At 41.8% G+C, this 20,575-nt stretch overlaps 1 protein-coding gene across 1 annotated transcript in view; it reads left to right on the forward strand.

Moving 5' to 3' along the window:
- The window catches only part of LOC144784828 (collagen alpha-4(VI) chain-like), a 509,156-nt gene that overhangs the window by 330,353 nt on the left and 158,228 nt on the right, over positions 1-20,575 (forward strand). Inside the window, exons 19-25 of the mRNA XM_078663887.1 lie at positions 2,753-2,797; positions 2,910-2,963; positions 6,584-6,646; positions 13,719-13,784; positions 14,412-14,465; positions 14,586-14,621; positions 18,614-18,676. Coding sequence (XP_078520013.1) covers positions 2,753-2,797; positions 2,910-2,963; positions 6,584-6,646; positions 13,719-13,784; positions 14,412-14,465; positions 14,586-14,621; positions 18,614-18,676 — 381 coding nt within the window. The remainder of the gene's footprint in view (positions 1-2,752; positions 2,798-2,909; positions 2,964-6,583; positions 6,647-13,718; positions 13,785-14,411; positions 14,466-14,585; positions 14,622-18,613; positions 18,677-20,575) is intronic.

Below are 20,575 nucleotides of genomic sequence, written 5' to 3' on the forward strand. Positions count from 1 at the left end.
GAGTTGCATTGAACCAAGTATTTGTGTGGGATCCTGCTGACTGTAAGTTAAAGATCCTGAGCTGTCCCTCAGGCCAAAGAATGATTCATTTAAAATTCTGTAGAAATAATCCTTCTGTCTTCCCAAGAAACACCTAAATTATTACAATGGATCAACATCAGCAGATGTGCATTCCACATTGCATGGCAGATTAAACATTCCCTTTTATGGGGACCAAGCAAGAAGTTCATAGTTCTGTAGGTGTCTGTGCAGCATACATGCATAGTGCGCCTTCCAAGGGTTTGCTTAAGACCCAAGAATACTCACTGATTTACCGTCCATGATAAGTTGGGACACAGACAAACATCCAGTCTTTTTCCGTGTGAAAACCAAGTATTTTTCTTGAATGGGCCCAGCACGCTGTAATAACTATGATGCCCCATGGTTCCTAACCGCGGCTCAATACTTCAAGGTCACACATCTACGACTTAACTTTCAGGTCACTGCTCCTCTCTTGACACCTCGTCAACTGCATCATCATATCCATGCATCTGTCTGTCACTTCCCCACTCCAAACACACAGGGTGTCCAATTCACTTTCACAAGGATGCTTGTGCTACATTCCCACAGGCTAAATTCAGTACCTCAGTACTACAGATACTATACAAGCAGCCCACATTGACTATGATCATAGACAGGTGTCTCAAGACATACCCCGCTTCTAGCGAACTACCTTCCCTGTGTTAGCCTACTGAACTGGAAGGCAGGAGCTCTACAGCACCAGCAGATACCTTTCTCCCCAATCCTCTTCCAGGATTCTAATGCCGGCAGTTCTGCATTCACAGCATGACCTTAGCCATTCTAATAATGCTTTTCTTCGTCATTATCAAATCAAAGAGCTTGAAACCCCAGGTCATGGTGATAGTAGAGCACAGCAGCACTGAAATTAAACAATGTACACAGGAGCTATTGGGTTGCCAGTGCTTAACACCTTCGGTGCTCATGACGAGCTGGCACAGTGGCGCTGTGCTCATGACGAGCTTAGCTCGTCATGACCGCCGCGGCGCTCCCACGCGGGGATAATTCCCCTGCTGTGCTGAGTGTTCTAAAGAAACGGGTGCGGTCGGCCCCCCTCCCCCCGCACTGTGGTGGAATTAGCCCCGCGGCGAAGGGGTTGAGTGGATCATGCTCAAGAGTTCTGCTATGATAAGATGTGGGGGCCTCTCATGGTTGCCATGGCCAGCGACTCCTGGCTGTTCTGAGTTTTCCTCTTCCTGTCGGCTCCCTCCGGTCTCTTTCCTTCATGCTCTTGGGTCTTAGCTAGCACTTTGAGACCCTCGGATGATATGTGCACTGAAAAACATCCTATGATATTGATGAGTGCTGCAGGGCTTTCATCCTTTGAACTAGCAAATGGCCCCAATATAGGCAGCACTCCCTAGAAAGCCTCAAACACATCAAGTCTCACTGATTGAGTCTCGCACCTCAGCGCACACCCTAATTCTCAGCCAGCGCTGCGATCCTGTTGATTTTAATTGAATTGAATGCTTGGAAAACCACGCTCTTAGTAAGACATTGTTTATGTGTGATCCACAGTCCTCCAATTTCACTTATCTCGGGTGTTGGCACTTGTGATTTCTGTTCAATTTACCAACAAAAAAAGTTTCACTTGAAGATGGGTCTACTCACTTTTTACAACACACTCAGAGGAGACCTCTGACAAAGACAATCATGGTTTGGTGCCTAAACTGCTGCCAATTTTTGCCACATTAGGCAATGTCACTTTTTGTCATTTTTTACAGCAATGGCAGCCTAATTAAACAAACAATGACAATAACAATATGTCTCCCTTACCAATGTTCAGCGAGCAATGCACTCTGTCTATGTCAATGCCAGAGCAACCATGTTAAAAGCCCAAATAGCAATGAAACCATTGCTTTCTATTCTTTTAAGATGGATGCCATCTTTCGCACCAACAAGGGGCATAGAGAGGGCTGTAGAGAACGGCCGGGGGCAAAAATAGTGAGATTAATGTGTAGAGTGTGAGTGAGATATGGAAAAAAGACACTCACTGTGATGGAGGGATACAATAAAATATAAAGTAGTTCCATTATGTCAGTAGTGGAAGGCTACAATACATCACCCAATCATAAAGAGCAGTACAGAGACATAAGCAACAAATCACAAGCGCAGGAATGCAAATTGACAACACTGCCATCCAATCGTAAAGGAGAAAGTTGCTGGCAAAATATGAAATTCAATGATGCTGGACACAGATAGCAAAATAGACCTAAAAAAACAGTTAGCATTGATGGTGCCCTGTGATTGCTGGAACGCTGGCATCTTCTTATAGTGCCTTATAGCATTGGTTGATTGCTTCCATGAATTTAAGTGAGTTAGGCATTGTCCTATAGCAGAGCTGTTCTGTGTTTTTATTGTGTTTTTAATGAAAGAATCTGCTTTAATTCTTGGTTATGTCCCAGATTTCTTCGCCTACGTAACCTATTTCTGCTGCTGTTAAATCCTTTCATAGGTTTGCATTGAATTTTGAAGGGGAGAATAAGGGCTGGAGAGCAGTCTTTTAGCTCAAAGTCCTCTACTGAAGGTCTAGCGGAGGACATTCCACCAGTATATTCTTTAGCAGATTTAGAGCTTCCTCCACAAATCAGTAGAGTTTCCATTTCCACTAAAATCTAAAGCAGGTTCTAAATCTTACGTCCATCCTGCAGCACATACAGAAAATAATAATTACTGTTTTTCACCATCCCTACAGGGGGAAGATGGTCAAAATGGCGTTGATGGCGTGAATGGAGAGGAGGTACTCTTTTTCTAATTTAAAAATACTCTTTTATTTGATGCATAGGGTGGCCACAGCATTTCATTATTACAGGACTTTAACCCTAAAGATTATTTTTCTATTTTACTTGCAGGGCGACCGCGGATCTCCGGGTGCTTCTGGAGAGGCAGGCATCGTAGGAAATCAAGTAAGACTTGTTAATTGTTAAGAATGCAACTCAGTGTGATTGCAGCAATGTGTATGCTTGATGGAGTGTAATGATGCAAAGAAATTGGAGGGGAATACAATGATCTGCAAAGCAGTTAGGGGGAAGGGAGCTGCAATGATTTTACCAGAATTGGCTATAATAATGAAAGTCTTTAGACCAAGTAACTGGCAATTAGCAACGGTCTGTCCCAATCCACATATACTTCAATAGATTTTATGTTACTTTGTCTACATAACATAACGTGTATTTGTAAAGCACATGCTCACCAAGCCCTAAGTCTCTTGGCCCTGAAATAACAGGTGTTTGTTGTCACCGAACTCAATGGTACTCATATTATTAACCTTAGAATTATGGAGGGCTGAGTGGACCCAATAGGCTTCCAACATGTGACATTGAAGTCAACCAAAGATCCCTAGAGTGAATGCATTAGCCCGGCACTGACCCGACCCTCATAATCTTTGTATAGGTCGCGTATCAGGTTCCTTTGGCTAGCATATTGTTATTAGAGCATACATTATTATGCTACATGTTGTGGCAATTAAGATGCCTATCATGGTGGTAAATGCACAGAATCTACTTCAAGCAGTATAACTTTGAGAAAAAGCAAGTATTGAAGACTAGGTGCAGTCTAGCATCTTACACACTCAATCACAGACAGGGCTATAGTGACAGTACTTATCTGTCAATATTTATTATTATCACCAGAAAAAATGAGAAAAAGATTTGCCCTACGCAACAATCAATCAACCTGATTGATTGTTGCTTGGGACAAATCTTTTTCCAAATAGAGTGGAGCCGATTGATTGTTGCTTGGGACAAATCTTTTTCCAAATAGAGTGGAGCCGAAATTATCAATGGGGAGGTGTTTGCCCACCACCACCCACCTCTCCTTCACGTTCTAATCAATTTTTGGTTGGCACAGAATAGTTTTTTTTTTTTATATGTTGTGAGAAGCCTTGAAAGTTTTTGAACTCGGAAAACAGACAAGAGTTTGAATGGGCTCATCATTATCAAACTGTTTCCCACACTGAAAAAGGTCAGAGATATACCTCTGACAAGGACAGAAATAAATAACTTTTAAGGTTGAGAGTAAAAGGGTGAAACCCTATAATTTCCACCCTGTAGAGAAAAAACAGATAAAGAAAAAGTGCAGTTGCACAGAGGTGGCTGGTGATGTTTAAAACTGGGGGGGGGGTGTAAAAGTTTGGTATGACTTCTATGTATTGAACGGTGCGGGACAGTTTAATGGACAAACGTGGGCTCCAAACTGGATCGTTCTCCAAAAGAAAAAGTTTAAAAAAAGATCTGCACATCTGCAACCACCTCTCTTTCCTCTTCAGCACCATCTTTCCACTCATCCCCGAATGCACTTCCTTGCTTCTCCCTCACTGAACCACGTAAACATACACTGCACTCACTCACATTTAAGCAATATATTTACTTTTGCCCCGTAAATATTTTGCCATCTGTGCTACCCCTTCTCACATATTTACACAAAATTGCAATTACAATTGGAATATATGACCATTGTTCTTTATGCTCTGCAGAAAGTCCAACACACTGACAGGGACCTAGCTTTGGCTTCATTCTCAGCGTCAGACCTCTCAATCAAAGCCCCTCACAAACACCTGCACAACTAAAAGTATGCACAGAACAAAATACAGAAAGAAACACAACATGATTGAATAGCTAACGCTTGAGGAAGGCAAGATTAAGTAAAACTTGAACTAAGAGAGGAACTAAATCGCTGACATGCATTGCCTTAATGTTTTTAACACTCGTTGTTCATAAATCAATCCATGTTTTTGGCATTAATGTTGTTAAGGGCATGAAGATCGGCCAGTTTTAATGTCATACAGCAGATTACTATTTTAACCACATTTCTCTCACTTTGCCCTTGACTCGGATATTTGGATCAACTTCACAAGGGAACAAGAACCATGGCCTGCTGGTCTTTTGCATCTATTTCATGGGGAAACAAATGCTGAAGCTCCACTTCTAATGGAGCCAGATGTCACAATAGCGGAGGTTAGCGTGGTGAGGGGTCTCAGCACAATATACATAACAGAAGATTAGCATTCTAACACTTACCATTACCCAGCACAAGGCCCCACAACATCCTTGCATCCACTCCGAATGGGAACGGGTGGGATCTATGCCGGTGAATGACAAACTTCTGCTCTCTTGCAACGACGGATACTCCCTACGCCCCAAACCATGATGCTGACAATGTCACTGGCCTGTAGAGAATATTGCCATACACTACAATGGCAATGATTCATTATGAAGGGCGTTAGAACAGTAAGCCCTGCGTCGTCTGTCACAGTTCAGAAAGTTGATTTACTGCCTGGCTTCCATCTCCTGCTTCGGAGTGAAGCAGGTCAGGCAGTCTGGGACACACAGCCCAGACTTAAATACATCGATTTGTTTAGAGATACGATTGTACTTCTCAATAAATCAATTTAATATTTGTACAGGAATATGAAGGAAATCAGTTCAGGGAGGCACAGCCCCAGAGCCCTAATGGAGAATCCGCCCCTGCCGTTGCATGAAGGCAATTGGAGACTATGTACAATTACACCAGCAAATTGTCTCCACACAGTCAGGTGCAAGAATTCAGAAAATCTGTCTGCTTTTAGCAGCAGATAATTGCTGCTGACACACATTTCCAGGCCTGCTCCAGTTAGGCTTTGTAAATTAGGGAGAAAGTTGTACACTCAGATAAAGGTATATTTCTGCAGCGGTTTTTGAGCCTCAGACCTGAGTTTAATGTCTCGTCACTGAGAGATCATTGCCTCAGATTAATCTCTGGAGACCACAGTGAGTACAGGATATTGCAAACAGATTGCCACGACACCAGACAGAAACCCTGCAGAATGCATCATTTTACATAGTAATTTGTGATTTCAGTATATGTACTCATGAGGTAGAAACAGACAGTGCACATGGACCCAGGTATCCAGTAATGTGGAACACAAACAATATTTACAAAATATCCACATGAGGTATGTTTTGAGTGGATACTGATGGAGCTGTCAGGAAGGGACTGCAACATAAGGGCCTAACATGAAATAAAGAAACAGACCTTTTACGTGAGTCACTCCATACACTTGACAGAAAACCCTCCCCTCCAACTGCAACAAGATAATCCCACAAAGATATCATTAAAATGAAACTCGTTAACGTAGTCAAATGTCATCCTGAAATTATAGTTTGGATGAGACTCTCCGGACACTACAATGTAGGCCAGTTATCTATGTTTGTGACTTCATCCACTCCTTGTCACCTTGAAGAATAAAGTTGGGTTTTAAGGCCATGCGCAATACTAACACTTTTTTGTGTTTTAAGGACTGTAATATGGAAAGCTTTGTGCATTGTATGTGATTATTTCTTGTAAAATGCATTTTACTATAAATGTTCTCAATGAAAAACACTTTTTAAAAACGGAGTTTACTCTGAGCTGTAGCTTTTACAAGACGTTCCGATCTGTAGTTTTTGCAAGAAGCTAAGTATATTGATAGACATTTTCACTCAACTATATATTGAATGTCGATCCCACTGATTATAATAATCTTTACACTGTCACTCTTCTTTTTTAGGGCCGGAAAGGACCCCGTGGATATCCTGGAGAGCGCGGAGAGCCCGGACTGAGGGGTGATGCTGTATGTTTTATGACTATATTCAATTAACAGATTTAAGTTCCTCTTTAGACATTTGTGCAGATAGGAGGCAAAAAGACACCTGATGCAAATAACATTTGCACTGGTCTGTGTTTGTTGTTAACACCAATTTAAAGGGATTTATAAAAGGGGAATTGGCATTGGTTTGCATAACACTATTTGTGTAGTCGAAGGATTGCACTTTTCAGCCAGCTTCTAGTTGTTCCTAATTGCTCCTAATTGTTGCTTGTGCTAAAACAGGAGAACGTTGCCTTTACACTCTCATACCTAACCACACTCAGTTCTAAATGACCCTGTCAGTCTCATACAGAATGATTCCTCTTCCGGTTCACAAGGTCATCTGAAGCTAAACAGTGCAGCATCCTCCCACTTCCTTTGTGAGGACTACTAGGTAGTGGGGCTTTTTAAGATGATAGAGGGATACCCGGGCCAACCACAGCACCGAGGCCGCCCTGATCGCAGCTACCGATGACATCCGAGCCCTGCTCGACAACGGAGAAACAGCGGCCCTCATCCTCCTGGACCTCTCCGCGGCCTTCGACACTGTCTGCCACCGTACCCTAGTACAGCGCCTCAGCAACGTCGGAATCCAGGAGAAGGCACTGGAGTGGATCACCTCCTTCCTCGCCGGAAGGACACAGAGAGTCCGCCTCCCCCCGTTCAGATCGGAGGCCACCGAAGTCATCTGCGGCGTTCCTCAAGGCTCCTCGCTCAGCCCAACACTCTTCAACGTATACATGAGCCCCCTCGCAGCCATCGCACGCCAGCACAACCTGAACATCATCTCCTACGCGGACGACACCCAGCTGATCCTCTCCCTCACTAACGACCCCGCCACCGTCAGAGCCAACCTGCACGAAGGGATGACAGACGTAGCCACATGGATGTCGAACAGCCGCCTGAAACTGAACTCGGACAAGACGGAAGTCCTCGTCCTGGGATCCTCACCCTCCGCCTGGGACGACTCCTGGTGGCCCCCTGCCCTGGGCAGCGCACCCAAACCAACAGACCACGCACGCAACCTGGGCTTCATCCTGGACTCCTCCCTCTCCATGACCAGACAAGTCAACGCCGTCTCCTCGTCGTGCTTCAACATCCTGCGCATGCTACGTAAGATATTCCGATGGATCCCCACCGAGACCAGGAAGACGGTGACCCAGGCCCTCGTCACCAGCCGTCTGGACTATGGCAACTCCCTCTACGCCGGAACCACCGCCAAACTCCAGAAGAGACTCCAGCGGATCCAGAATACCTCAGCACGACTCATCCTGGACATCCCCCGCCGCAGCCACATCTCCGGACACCTGAGAGACCTGCACTGGCTCCCGGTCAACAAGAGAATCACCTTCCGGCTCCTCACCCACGCACACAAAGCCCTACACAACCAAGGACCAGGATACCTCAACAACCGCCTCAACTTCTACGCTCCCAAACGCAAGCTTCGATCGACCAGCCACGCCCTCGCCGCCGTCCCCCGCATCCGAAGAGCCACCACTGGAGGAAGGTCCTTCTCCTACCTGGCCGCCAAGACTTGGAACTCCCTTCCTACCCACCTCCGCCTGACCCAGGACCACCTCGCCTTCAGGAAGCAGCTCAAGACCTGGCTGTTCGAGCAGTAGCGGACCCCCTCCCCCCAGCGCCTTGAGACCCTCCGGGTGAGTAGTGCGCTATATAAATGCATTGATTGATTGATTGATTGATTGATTGATACCCCATTAATGTCACAATTGCATTGCCTACTTTTTATCACTACACAAGGGTGAGTGTGTTGTGTGAAAGTGAAAGTCAAGGAGGTATCTGCGTGAATATAACATATTGATAGCCAACCATGACAAGGTTTATCACTGTTAATTAGAGTATCATTGACCGAAACCATGAAAGCTAGCAAAATGCTGCTTTTTGTGAAAAAGTCCATAGCAATGAAAATCTATAATTTCACTATTAATTTATTTTCTGGACAAATTACCACAACACAACATTTGCAGAATTCTTCACGTATTGTTTATTGCAAAAATAGTTTCTACATGAAGATTTGATATAAATTGCAATAGAACTTCAAGTGAAAATTTCTTGGACATTTCAGAAGACTTCCTGAAGATTCTGTCGAAATATTTATGGCGTGGACAACTCTGCTCTGAACATACAATGCACTTTTCACATAATTTCTCGTCAATTTTTCTGTGAATATTTTAACTGAATTCTTGGAAATTCTGCATGCCCTATGTGGCAATTCCTACAGAACGGAACTCCACTTTTTGAAATTTCAATTGCACGTTTAAAAGAATGTCACGTTATTTTCCAAAGAAATTTCTACTGTACTCTATTAAATTCTTTTGTACATTCTTCAAAAATATTCACAATAAATTGGATTCCGCAGAAATTTCCAGTTACATTTTAAGAAACAATGTGGCTTCCATTCAATTGAAATAACTGTAAAAAGCATATTTTTAGAAACTTTGCTGAAGATTTCGTGGCAAAGTCCATAGGAATTCCATGAAATATTTATAGAATGCTGAGTTCTAGACACAAAGTTCAAAGGGTTTTCAGAGCCTTGAGTATATTCAGATATTGCAGGCTTTCTGTCACCTTCCTAAAAAAAATGAAACATGTTTTCTATTCGACATAAAATGTCAGAAAAGTAGACAACAAAGTAGTAGAAAGTAATAATAATAATAAAACATGCATTTTATTTAGCTCTCATAGCACACTGCCGCTTTAACTAAGCACATTTAGCGACCTCAAAAGGCTGAGTCAAACTGGTGATGTACAGATCAATATATGTTTCCACTGCAACTGATCAATCCACTAATCCCCCTACCAACCCATTCTTCTAAGGCCTACCCACTATAACATTCTCATTTTACCACTACACAGAAAATGTAACACTTAAAATAAAATCCACCTTGTGGTTGACATTTTAAATCTGCATCTCGCCCTTCCCTTGGAAGCTGCTCAGTGTCCAGCTCTAACCCACCCCACCCCATTTAGTAGGTAGCTGGTGCTAATATATAAACAAACAATAAAGTGATGGAATGATTTGCAGCCCTTCTGATCTCTTAGGGCAACATTCCAATCCATCGTTTTTTGATTTTTGTGCTACTGTAGACATAGACCAGCCATAGGCAGATAAGCACCCTAGGAACCGTTTGAACCTACTTAGGTCTCATCAATAAGGGTTACCTATTACACAGTGCGACGTAACACATGTCTGGGCACAATGATGGACTGGGATACACCTGAGTAAATACTAATGGCCGCAATTAATCCAAGAATTCCATCCATCACTTTGTTGTTTTTCTTGGAGCTAATATATAGTCTTCCCCACTTGTTTGGCTTCCAAATTTAGCCTCTGCCTCTGTCATGTTGATGTCCTTTCCCAGATGCCATGTATTTGTAAATCTCAATTTTCCATTAGTGTCCAATGTCCATTGCAGCCCCTTTGAGTGCAGTACAGTCTACCATGGAATCCAAAATCTCCATCTCCGCATTCTTGAGATGTCTGATTTTCCCATCTCAGTCATATAAGGGTTAACTTTCTGCATCTTTTCATCCACGTATACATTGCCTGCATGTCCCCCTTCTAGTGATGGCAGATGGCTTTATTGTCCGTTCCCTAGGTAAATGATATTAACATATCCCTCTTCTCTTTCTTTCCTTAGTTAGCATCTACTTCATTAAGTTTCCAATCTACTCTTTCGCATTCTTCCTGCTCACCTTTCAATTATTTCTTGTGCTCACAACCTCCCTCCTCTATGTTTACAATGTTGACGTCTTCCTATCATCCAGGTATTCATTGTTCATATGTTCCATTTACTTAAGTGTTTTCTGACTAAGGGGCATATGTATCAAATACGATTTTTGCGATTCTCAAGTTGGGATTTTTAGCAAATGGCAATTAGAGAATCGCAAAATGCAATGTATGTAGGATTTGCTAAACATTTAGCGAATCCTACATATTCCTTATTTGCAATTCACAAATTGAGATTAAAAAATAAGGAATTCCTTCCCATGCAATCCTATGGGCTAGGAGGCCCATAGGAATGAATGGGAAGATATTCTCAATTTGCGATTCACAATCAGAGAATCGCAAATTGAGAATGCAATTTCAAGGGTGCCAGGGTGTCAAAAGAACACCCTGTTGCACCCCTGAAATATGTATGTGTGCACATGTGGCACACATACATGCCTTAAGGGCATATATGTGTGCCACATAGCAGTTGAAAAATGCAAAAAAGTGCATTTTTCCAAGAAATCTCAAATTACCACCAACTTGAAGTTGATGGTAATTTGCTATTCCTTAAGGCCAAATCGCACTTTTTCCGTGCTTCCCACATTGCATTTAAGGAATCGCAATTTGCGATTCCTTAAAGGCAATCGCAAAATAGAGAATCGCAAATTTTGCGAGTCTCTAATTTGTAATGCCCTTTTGGAATGATACATCCCAAAAGGTCTTTTCCTGTTCGCAAACGGGCCGATTCTGAGAATCGGCCCGTTTGGGAACGGGAAAAGGGCTTGATACATATGCCCCTAAGTTTCTTGTCCTTTAGCTATATAATGTGTGCTTGTCCCTTTTCTTTCAGGTTTTGTATCTACCTCATTCCTAATGTAAATTGGCTGTATAATTCCCTTTCATAGCCACCCCTATGGCCACATCTTCTTCTTCACATGTGTATCATACTCACAACACACCTGTGTCTTCATCTCCCTTTGCATAGGTGCTTATTGCCAATGTATCCTTCTTCTCTACATATGTGGGGCCTGCAGCCACATTTTTCAGGAAGTCAAATATGCATCTGCCCCACCCATAGTTTTCCAATGTCCATGTCTCTCTTCCCTGTGTGTCAGATGGCCCTGAGTTTCCCCTTCCCTATGGGGTCTAATGGTCACCTCTCACCCTCAGACAGCCACATGCTTTGCTTCCATTTAGATATGATGGTTTCCTAGTTGATTGCTCCCTGTCTCCTCTTGGTGTGTATGACGTCCATTCAAAACCCTTTCAAAAGTGCACAATGGCCACATCTCCTAGCTTTGTAGTAAGCTAATGTCTGCCAATTTCCTGCTGTACAAATTCAGTGACTTCATCTGTGGTCCTACAACATGGTATTCTTAATTATTATTCTGATCTCTTGCCTTTCTGATACACCTGCTCCATTTGTGAACTCCAGGGGCTGTAGTAAACTTGGCCATTTATGTGCATTCACAATGTGACCCTGTCTATCCTTCCTGGACATGGTTCATGAAACTTTACTTGCATCTCCCATTTCTTCCCCTCTCCTTGAGACTCTAAACATATTGCGTTGTGACTGAAAACCTAATCGATGTGTTATCTTGGCAGTCAAGAAACGGAAAGTTGTAAGTGTTGCCACCAATGAAATGACACACAAAATTTGAATAGCATTTGTGTATCCAGTATTTTCATTTCCTCCTTTGCCAGGGATGCAATATTGACTAGTCTCTGTTCCCTCGTTGTCCCTTATTCCAGTATCCCCCGCTTTTCTAGGTGCCTGATGTCCATGTCTACTCTCTGTGTGTTCAGAATCTTCTCTGGTTCACCAAATTTCACATTGCTCCCCCAGGCCCCCCACTACACACTTTCTTTAGAGTTCCTCATACTACTGAAACACTTGAATGCTAATGACAAGGGTAACTCGTCATGGAGTGCCCATTCATTTCAATGGAAATTACATTGAAGTGCAATAGGTAGCTTAGCATCCAAGTGGTTGAGAAATTAAACAAATAGGTCAGGGAATGAAGAAAGGAAAGAAGGATGGGTTGGATGGATGGATGAAAAGGTGGATGGAGGTCTACAAATGTATGAAGCCCTCTTTCGATGTTTATTAGTAAATAAAGCTATTTCAAAGGGGATCAGTAAGTGTTGCAGGGATTCTGCTCATACACAGAACAGTGCACAGAGATCCAGGACCTCAGTGAATTGTGGTGGACCAAAAAACTCACCTCGGTACCTAGAACCGCCTAAACGACTACCATCAATGTCTCATTAGCTCTTCGTCCTATAGCACAGGTACCAATGATTAGACAACCCAGAACATGCGACTTAGGATACACTCAAGAATGGTGGGAATCAAGACACTCTTTCGTTTTATTCTCATACCAGTCCACAACATGGGTAAGAAGAGACACGATAAAGTTTAAAATGTTAATTTTAACGACATGCTCTAAGATGCAGTATTGTTGCTAATATAAGCAGGCATATGATTAAAAATAATACGGTCAGCATTGTTACAATTCCATAAAACACAAAAGGAGAAATCATATTATAATGATAGTGGAAACAGGTCCTATAGTGCCCTATATGCCACCCTCCCTAGCTAGGAGCTATGTTTTATATAATATTAGAAGGTCTCTTAGGCTTGAATGGTGAACCCCATACCTCCAAAATCAGCAGAGCTGAATCACATCAGGATCTGCAAAAGCTCTCTCTCTCTGGAAACGGATTTTCTCCAAGTGTTCAAATCATGCATGCATTGTAATATTAAAGGCGCCAGAATTTCAGCTAGCTGCAGCTGCGTGCACGTTGTATCTAGAGCATGAGCCGATCAGCCAGAACAACACCTTACATTGTTATGATAACCTTGGAGGCTTCAGCACTCACTGTGCAGACTAAGGTCGACATGTAAGTCTCTAGGGATATGGAAAACAAGCCATTGTCATGTGAAGAGTTTCACGCAGCCTAACTTACAACAACATTTACATGTAGTGTTGTGTGCAAAAGCAGCAAAAAAATAAAATGGCATTTAAACTTCTAATAAGCCTATGCTAACATAGCAATGAGCGCAAGCAGGGCCCTGCCTTCACTACATAATCTCTGGCACTCATTATCAAGCATTAGTTTGCAGTATTTAACATTTGTAGCCAATAACCTTTAGTACAATAGCAAAGTGCATGTCTCTTTATATCAATGTTTATCTATTGTCATGGCGATGTCAAGATATCATTTGTTGTAGCATTTGCTGTGAATCTACCAAATTCCGTTGTGCTGCTGTGCTGTTGCTTTGCTCATGAACAAACCTACTGACTGTTTGTTTCCATTTAGGGAGACTCTGGAACCAACAATAATGTTGAAGGACCAAAGGGACAGAAAGGGAACACTGGACGACTGGTAAATGGAATTCACTCATATATATTAGTGAAATAGTGCATCTAACTATAAGAAAATCACAATGTGTAAATCATTTGCATTCAATCACACCATTACCTCCACAAGCACTGACACATAGTGCTTTGTACCTTAATTAGGTGAACTGAGAAAGTAGCTAGACCACCGTCAGGTGGTAGCAGTAGCAGTTTTTTAATTACTCACTTTATCCAGTGAGAAAATGCTCCTCTTTTCTACTTCCATTCCACACTTACACTTCTATATTTAGCTAGTTGCCCCCTACAGAGAGTGTTTACCACTGTTAATTGCCTTCTCTGCAATTTTGGGTCTGAGCTGGAGTTGAGGTTTCCTGTAAGACTATTAATAGCGCCCCTATAATTTCACCAACACAGGCAAAGAAACACCTTTACGAACTCTGGTTGCTTCCCACCCCTGCTAGTGTAGTTGCATTATGGTAATTTGCTGTAAGAACTACAAAATGGATGGCCCAAAGAATGTAAGCCAAATGAAATATGATTTACAGGGTAAGGGTTGTATAGTCAAGTGTCAATGTTTTGATATATGATAGCAACAATGTGATGCCCCATTACAGTGTTTCTTGAAAGTAAATTGCCTCTCTTCCTTTCCCAGGGGGAGCCTGGCCCTGACGGCATACGCGGAGAGACGGGAGACGAAGGCCCAGATGTAAACATCACAAATTTCGAATTACTATTTTTTCAATATTGATTGTAATAGTCTGTATCTTACACTTTTGAACATCATTGGCTATTTCAAATCTGAATTAATGTGTGTTTCTGATTCTAGGGTCCCCAAGGTCGAAGAGGTCCTCCAGGACTCAAGGTGAGTGACTTCCACAAATGAACTTCTGATATTCCTATTTTCAGAAGAGAATTATAGTAACCTGCCTATATTCCTCTTGTTCTAAGAGCAGGGATATTGCACGCTCTGATCCGGACATAGCCGAGCTGATCCATTAAAACACTGAGCAAAATCATATCATACATTTTGCTTATACCATGACTTAGCTGCTTGTGATATGGTGTAAGGTATGCCTAAACATTTTAGAAAATGCACTCCATCACAGGGGCAATACTCCATAAATATCTAAATGTGTTAGTAGGCTACTTCAAGGTTTGAAGGTGCAGGGCTGATCCATTATAAACAGCATCCCTATTGCAGAAGACCTCAAATGTAAGTTTGACTTTCATCACACAATAATATTTGGGATTATGGCCAGAACACCAAAAGCAGCAATCAGCCCAGTGAGTCATGGGCAATTATCAACACAGCCTCCCACTATTCTCCCACTCAAGACCACGATCTGGCCAATATCATGTCTTCCTTTCAAACAAACTTCCCCCGCTTTCAGCTGCTAAGTTAGGATTGATAGCACCTTCATTTCAGTATGGCCCTCACTCATCATCATATTCATCTAAACCTTGCTTGCAATGGGAAGATTTGACCTCTCACTGAAACGTGTTATCAAACTTGCAATCACCATATACATTTATAGCGCCAAGACACCCACGGTTATAAGTCGCGCTTTATAAATATTAAAAATAAATGAATAAATAAATTAGTGTATCAATAAGAAAAGCCTACAAAAGGCAATAAATTCACCCTTAATATGATCATCACTAGTTGTAAAGCATGTAAGGCAAACTAGACACAGCACACCTTAGTCCATTGCCAGAGTAGTCAAAGTGTTCACATCTTGAACAGAACTAGCTGCAAAAAGTGCTGCTGCTGGGGAAGAAGGAATACAAGACATTAATCAGGAAGGACTCTGTATAAATCCAACGTTCAAAAGCATCACAGAAAATAACAGTTGATTGCTTCTTTATTTTTTCTTAGACTAGTACGTCTCCATAAAAGGTGATTCAGCCACAACTAATGAGTTTCGTTCTGAAGAGGACTTCTTCAGGGCATCATTATTTTCGTATGTCCCAACTTGTTCAATCCATGGGTATGATTAATTGTTCATATGTATGTTAATCATACAGCGCTACTTCATAATTACATATGTCACCTCCAGAAACTGTGGCTGACAGTGTGTTCGAGACGGCGTTCTCTGTCAAGAGCCACTGATTCTGGTGGGGACATCAGTAATTATTGATGCCTGAAGAAGTTCTATTAATATTCTTTGGTCATCACTAGCATTAAAGAAGAACCCGGCCAGTTGCCCAAATGGAGTCTGAGCACATTTCTTTCCTCTCACATTGATGAGCATTTCATGCTAACCATCACCCCTTACAGGGACTTTTTATAAACGTTTTCTTACAGGCATCAATTTGAATATTTGTGACAGAAAGCAAAACTCTGATATTGTGGCAGGTGGAAGGCTTTCTAACGAGAAGAGTGCAAAGGACTTTGAGAAAATATGCAATAAAAATAACTGCCAGGCACTGCTCTAGTCATTTTTTAAATCTTGCTTAGAGTTTTTAGGCATGAGAATGTGAATAAATACATCAGAGAAAGCGTTTGTAAAATTATATTTAGAGAGCCCAATTGAACAGAAAGGCTCCCCGGAATATCTATTTTTTGTGACCAACTCACGTCATCGATTCATCCTAGTAAGGTTTCGTGTGAACCTCATTCCTTGTATGTTTTCCTATCCGGCTGGCATCTACCCCATAGCCGACCTCCCACCCTGTCCGTAAGATGGCTCCTCCTCCCAATCAAATTTACATATTCTCTTTTTTTGCAAATTCTATAAGATGCACCATAAAAGATGTATCTGGCCACTTATGCATGAATATAATTGTGTTCAATGTCGCCCAGCTCTGTATTATTTACAATCATTGCCTAATGATTTTTTTTTTTTTACTGTGCCTTCATATCTACGTCTTTCATGGAAGGCTAGGTGGCTGGATGACTTTGTTTTATGAATTATGTTTTATGCATTTTAATCCTGTTCTTAAACTCGATGTTTTTATCAAACTACTGTCACCATTTGCATTATGAAAGCTGTATCTTTTAAATGCATTTTTTATCTTGCACACCTTGCACTTTTATGATCTTAATAACTTAAGTATCGAATAAAGGGATTTGACTGACATCAGAGATGAAGTGGTCTGCACAGTTATAGTTAATATGTGCAAAACATAGGCATTGGCTATAAGTGTAAAGGAACCAGCCACCTTTGACACATTGACCACAAACCAGCTCGCCAACCATGCCAGGATTGGAGGCGCTTTATGTATTAACGTCAAGCTTGACCATGCCTGTAGAGAACTGCAAGGGTCAGCCTAACCACCAATCCTTTATAATGAATATGTGTTTCTCTTCACAACACGCTTCACATCACCCAGCACAGGATACCATAAGTTAGCTTATGACACCTCGTTATAGCCAAAATTACATGATAGGGTCCAAAGATTGACAAGAAGCCAGGCCTGACTCTGGCACATATAGGAATATATACTCAGACACAAGGACAGACTGCACTTTAAGGCAATCAAGACAGGGCATTGCTCTTGTGCTTTACCAACCCCATCACCCTTCCAGTCACCTGGCCACAATTCATGGAGAAACACTCTCACAATAAGAAGAAAAATAGTAAGGTCTTAGTCCTATTTGATTATAATCTGAACTTCTTCCCACAACACAATGCCATCTTGAAGAGCATAATCTATGATCCTGGTTAACACGAGCGCATACTTTTTCATACTTTACCCTTGGAGATCACCATGGTTCTCACAGTCAGAATCTCACTGCTCAGCTACTTCACTACTATCAATACTAGGCTTATTACTAGGGTTGTGGTATATCTCCAAATGCCTGATACTAGTTACCTATCAAAAATAGATCATACTTCAATAATTGATGTAAAGTATAAAAAGCGCTGGATGGAAGTACACCAGACAGCCTCTCAAATATAAACCTGAAGCATATAGCCATTCAAACAGCCAGACAAATGTGTTTAAGATGATATCTTTTTAACCACGGTGACCACCATTGGCACTCCATTCTCTCTAACCCAGGCTTGGAGAAGTTACTCTGCGATTCCACAGACCGGCAAAGCTCAACTGTACAAAAGCCCTTCTGGTCTATGAATGCATACTGGAATTGTCCCTTCAAATCCATATGCTAGGTCTATCTTTAGACTCAATTCTCCACGTTCCTGGAGAAGGCAGAATTCTTCCATTTCAGTCCAAGTCAGAGTTAGGTAGTTCAGAGAAGCATCAGTTGCACGACATCTGAATGCATCGAAGATGTTTGTTTATTAAATACTGAGAGAGGGGATTACCTTGTGGGGATTAGAAAGTGTCTTATTTATTTAGTTTTTCTGAGTTTATAACTCCAAATGCCCTTTGCTACAAGTAGTGGTTTCATTCAGCCCTTTGCACCTGGTAGTGGCTCTTAGTGTCCTTTGCATCAGGTAGTATTTTCCCACTGCCCTTAGCATCAGGTAGTGGTTTCAAACTACCCTTTGCATCAGGTACTGGTTTCATACTGCCCTTTGCATCAGGTACTGGTTTCATACTGCCCTTTGCATCATACTGCTTTTGTTGTACTTTAGTCCATGAACCATCTAGCAAAGTCAGCAGGTAATCAACAAATGGAAATAGAGTGATAATAAAAGTAAATACATTAATTTGATCTGATATCTATACTGACAGGAAGTGGAGATTCTGAATGAGAGGCTGAAATTGTATCTGTATCATTCTACGGGCCAATAGGATGTATGCTTTCTGTTTGTGCTGCTGGTTTTTGAACAGATTTCTGATTAAGGCCTTGCTAAAATGTTCCTCTTCTGTTAGTGTGTGCCTATGAGTAGTTGGAGTTGTCCTAATTTGTTAATGCACATATATTTTCCTCAAATCTTGTAGGGTGCACCTGGAGCCCTGGGAGAGGATGGTAATCCTGGAGATCGTGGGATTCAAGGCATACAGGTACTCAGAATGTTTCACGACAAGCTACATGAGTTATCCAATCAGGTTTCTCCTTCAGGGTTTGTTGGTAGCTAATAATTTGTGAATTCTGTAAAACATTTATATAGTACGTTCTAAAATCAAGCCATGTCCTGTTTTACCAACTTTGCGATAAGCTCGATTAAAATGTTTAGTCTAACTTTCGACATGCCTCTATTGAAAATGGTGTACAAAGTGTTCCATCATAAAGCCCACCACATTTTTAAAAGACTTCATATAATGGTTTACATTCATACCTTTACATTACACATGCACAGGTTCACTTGATTTAAATCATTTGTATAGTGTTAATCCTAATGCTTGTCAAGAACGGGGTGATGGAAAAAAGAAAGCAAGAAACTGGATGAGGCTCTGGAAATGTTGGGCCTGATTTACAAAGGTAAACTGATACGAAAGTCTAACTTTACGACTTTCAGAACTCACAAAGGGCATTTACGAGTAGTAAGTGAATCAGAACCGTGGTGTATTTTGTATATGTTTGAAGAGAGGGCGCCTTGTTTCTCTCTCATTTAGTGAGTGAAAGAGAGCTCCTTTTTTGACCTACGAGCTCAAGACTTAAGAAGACAAAACTCTTTTTTCCATTATTTCAGTTGTCATAGTGGGATCTGGGTGCTTTCGTTTAAGTTTTAGAAATTATCTAACTGTGTTATAGATAAGCCTGGGTGTAATGTTCTGTTTCAAAACAATTAATTCAACATTGCCGTAAAGCCTCTGATGCTAGATAACTTTGTGTTTCACTTAGTAATGTTTATTTTTGTTTCAAAAACTTTATTGAGACATTGAACAAAAAGTACATTAATTCAGCAAATATATTCAAAACATATTGCGTTTTAGAGCCCTTCCCTATTTACCTCTGTTAAAAATGGTATTCCTGGTTGGCTAAGGTATGCACCCAGGCCACGCAGGAACCACCACTCTAGTCAAAGTAAGCTAGGTACATTCTAAAAGATAGCCTGTGACCACCCTCTGGTAGCTTGGCACAGAACAGTTAGGCTTATCTAAAGAGGCAAAGTGTAAAGTATTTGTGCAACACACACGGTAACACAATGAATATACCACAAAAGACTCAAAATAAGTGTAGAAAAATAGATGATTATATTCTGAACAAAACAAGACCAAAAAAACAAAAATTCAATGTATAGAAGTTGAAGTATTGAATTTTAAAGGAATAAATACAGTACAGCACGTAGAAGCAAGTAGTGCTAAAAAGGTTACTTTAGGTCATGCTGGTCCGGGGCAAAGTCAAAGTTTGAGCCAACCACGATGAAGCACTGACCCACTACAGGACCCATACAGGCCCCGGTGAGCAAAGTACTTTTCCTGGTCGCAAACAACAAGATGCATTGATCGTCTCCACGCAGTGAAGACGATGCGTCCATGGGGTCTGGAGTCAAGAGGCATCGAGTGATGCACCAGATTCTGCCACGCAATCGAGGGGATGCGTCAATGCCACCAAGCTGCAGCAGCGGAGATACGCTGTCCGGTGCATCGATCTCTGGATGCAAAACTCTGGTTCCGATGCAACGCTCCAATTTTACTCCCCCAACAGTGTTGATGCGCCGGTTCTGTTTCACACAGACAGGAGATGCTTCAAAATCAGTGTTTCAAGTATCTGGGCCACTTCCAGTGAGACAGGCCTGATTCTCAAGCATCAGGTGGCAAGTCAACAAGCCCTAGGAGTTGACTCGGGTTTAACGCAGAGTCCAGCACTCTTTTAGCAGAATCAGCTAGCAGTACTCTTCAGCAAAATTCTAGAATCCATGGTTAATGGCCAACTTACCCAACTTCTGGAAAACAAAGCGCTGGACCCTTCCCAATCAGGATTCAGGGCCTTCCACAGCACCGAAACGGCCCTGCTTG

Source organism: Lissotriton helveticus, chromosome 10 (genome assembly GCF_964261635.1).
Source record: "Lissotriton helveticus chromosome 10, aLisHel1.1, whole genome shotgun sequence".
Classification (NCBI taxonomy): domain Eukaryota; kingdom Metazoa; phylum Chordata; class Amphibia; order Caudata; family Salamandridae; genus Lissotriton; species Lissotriton helveticus.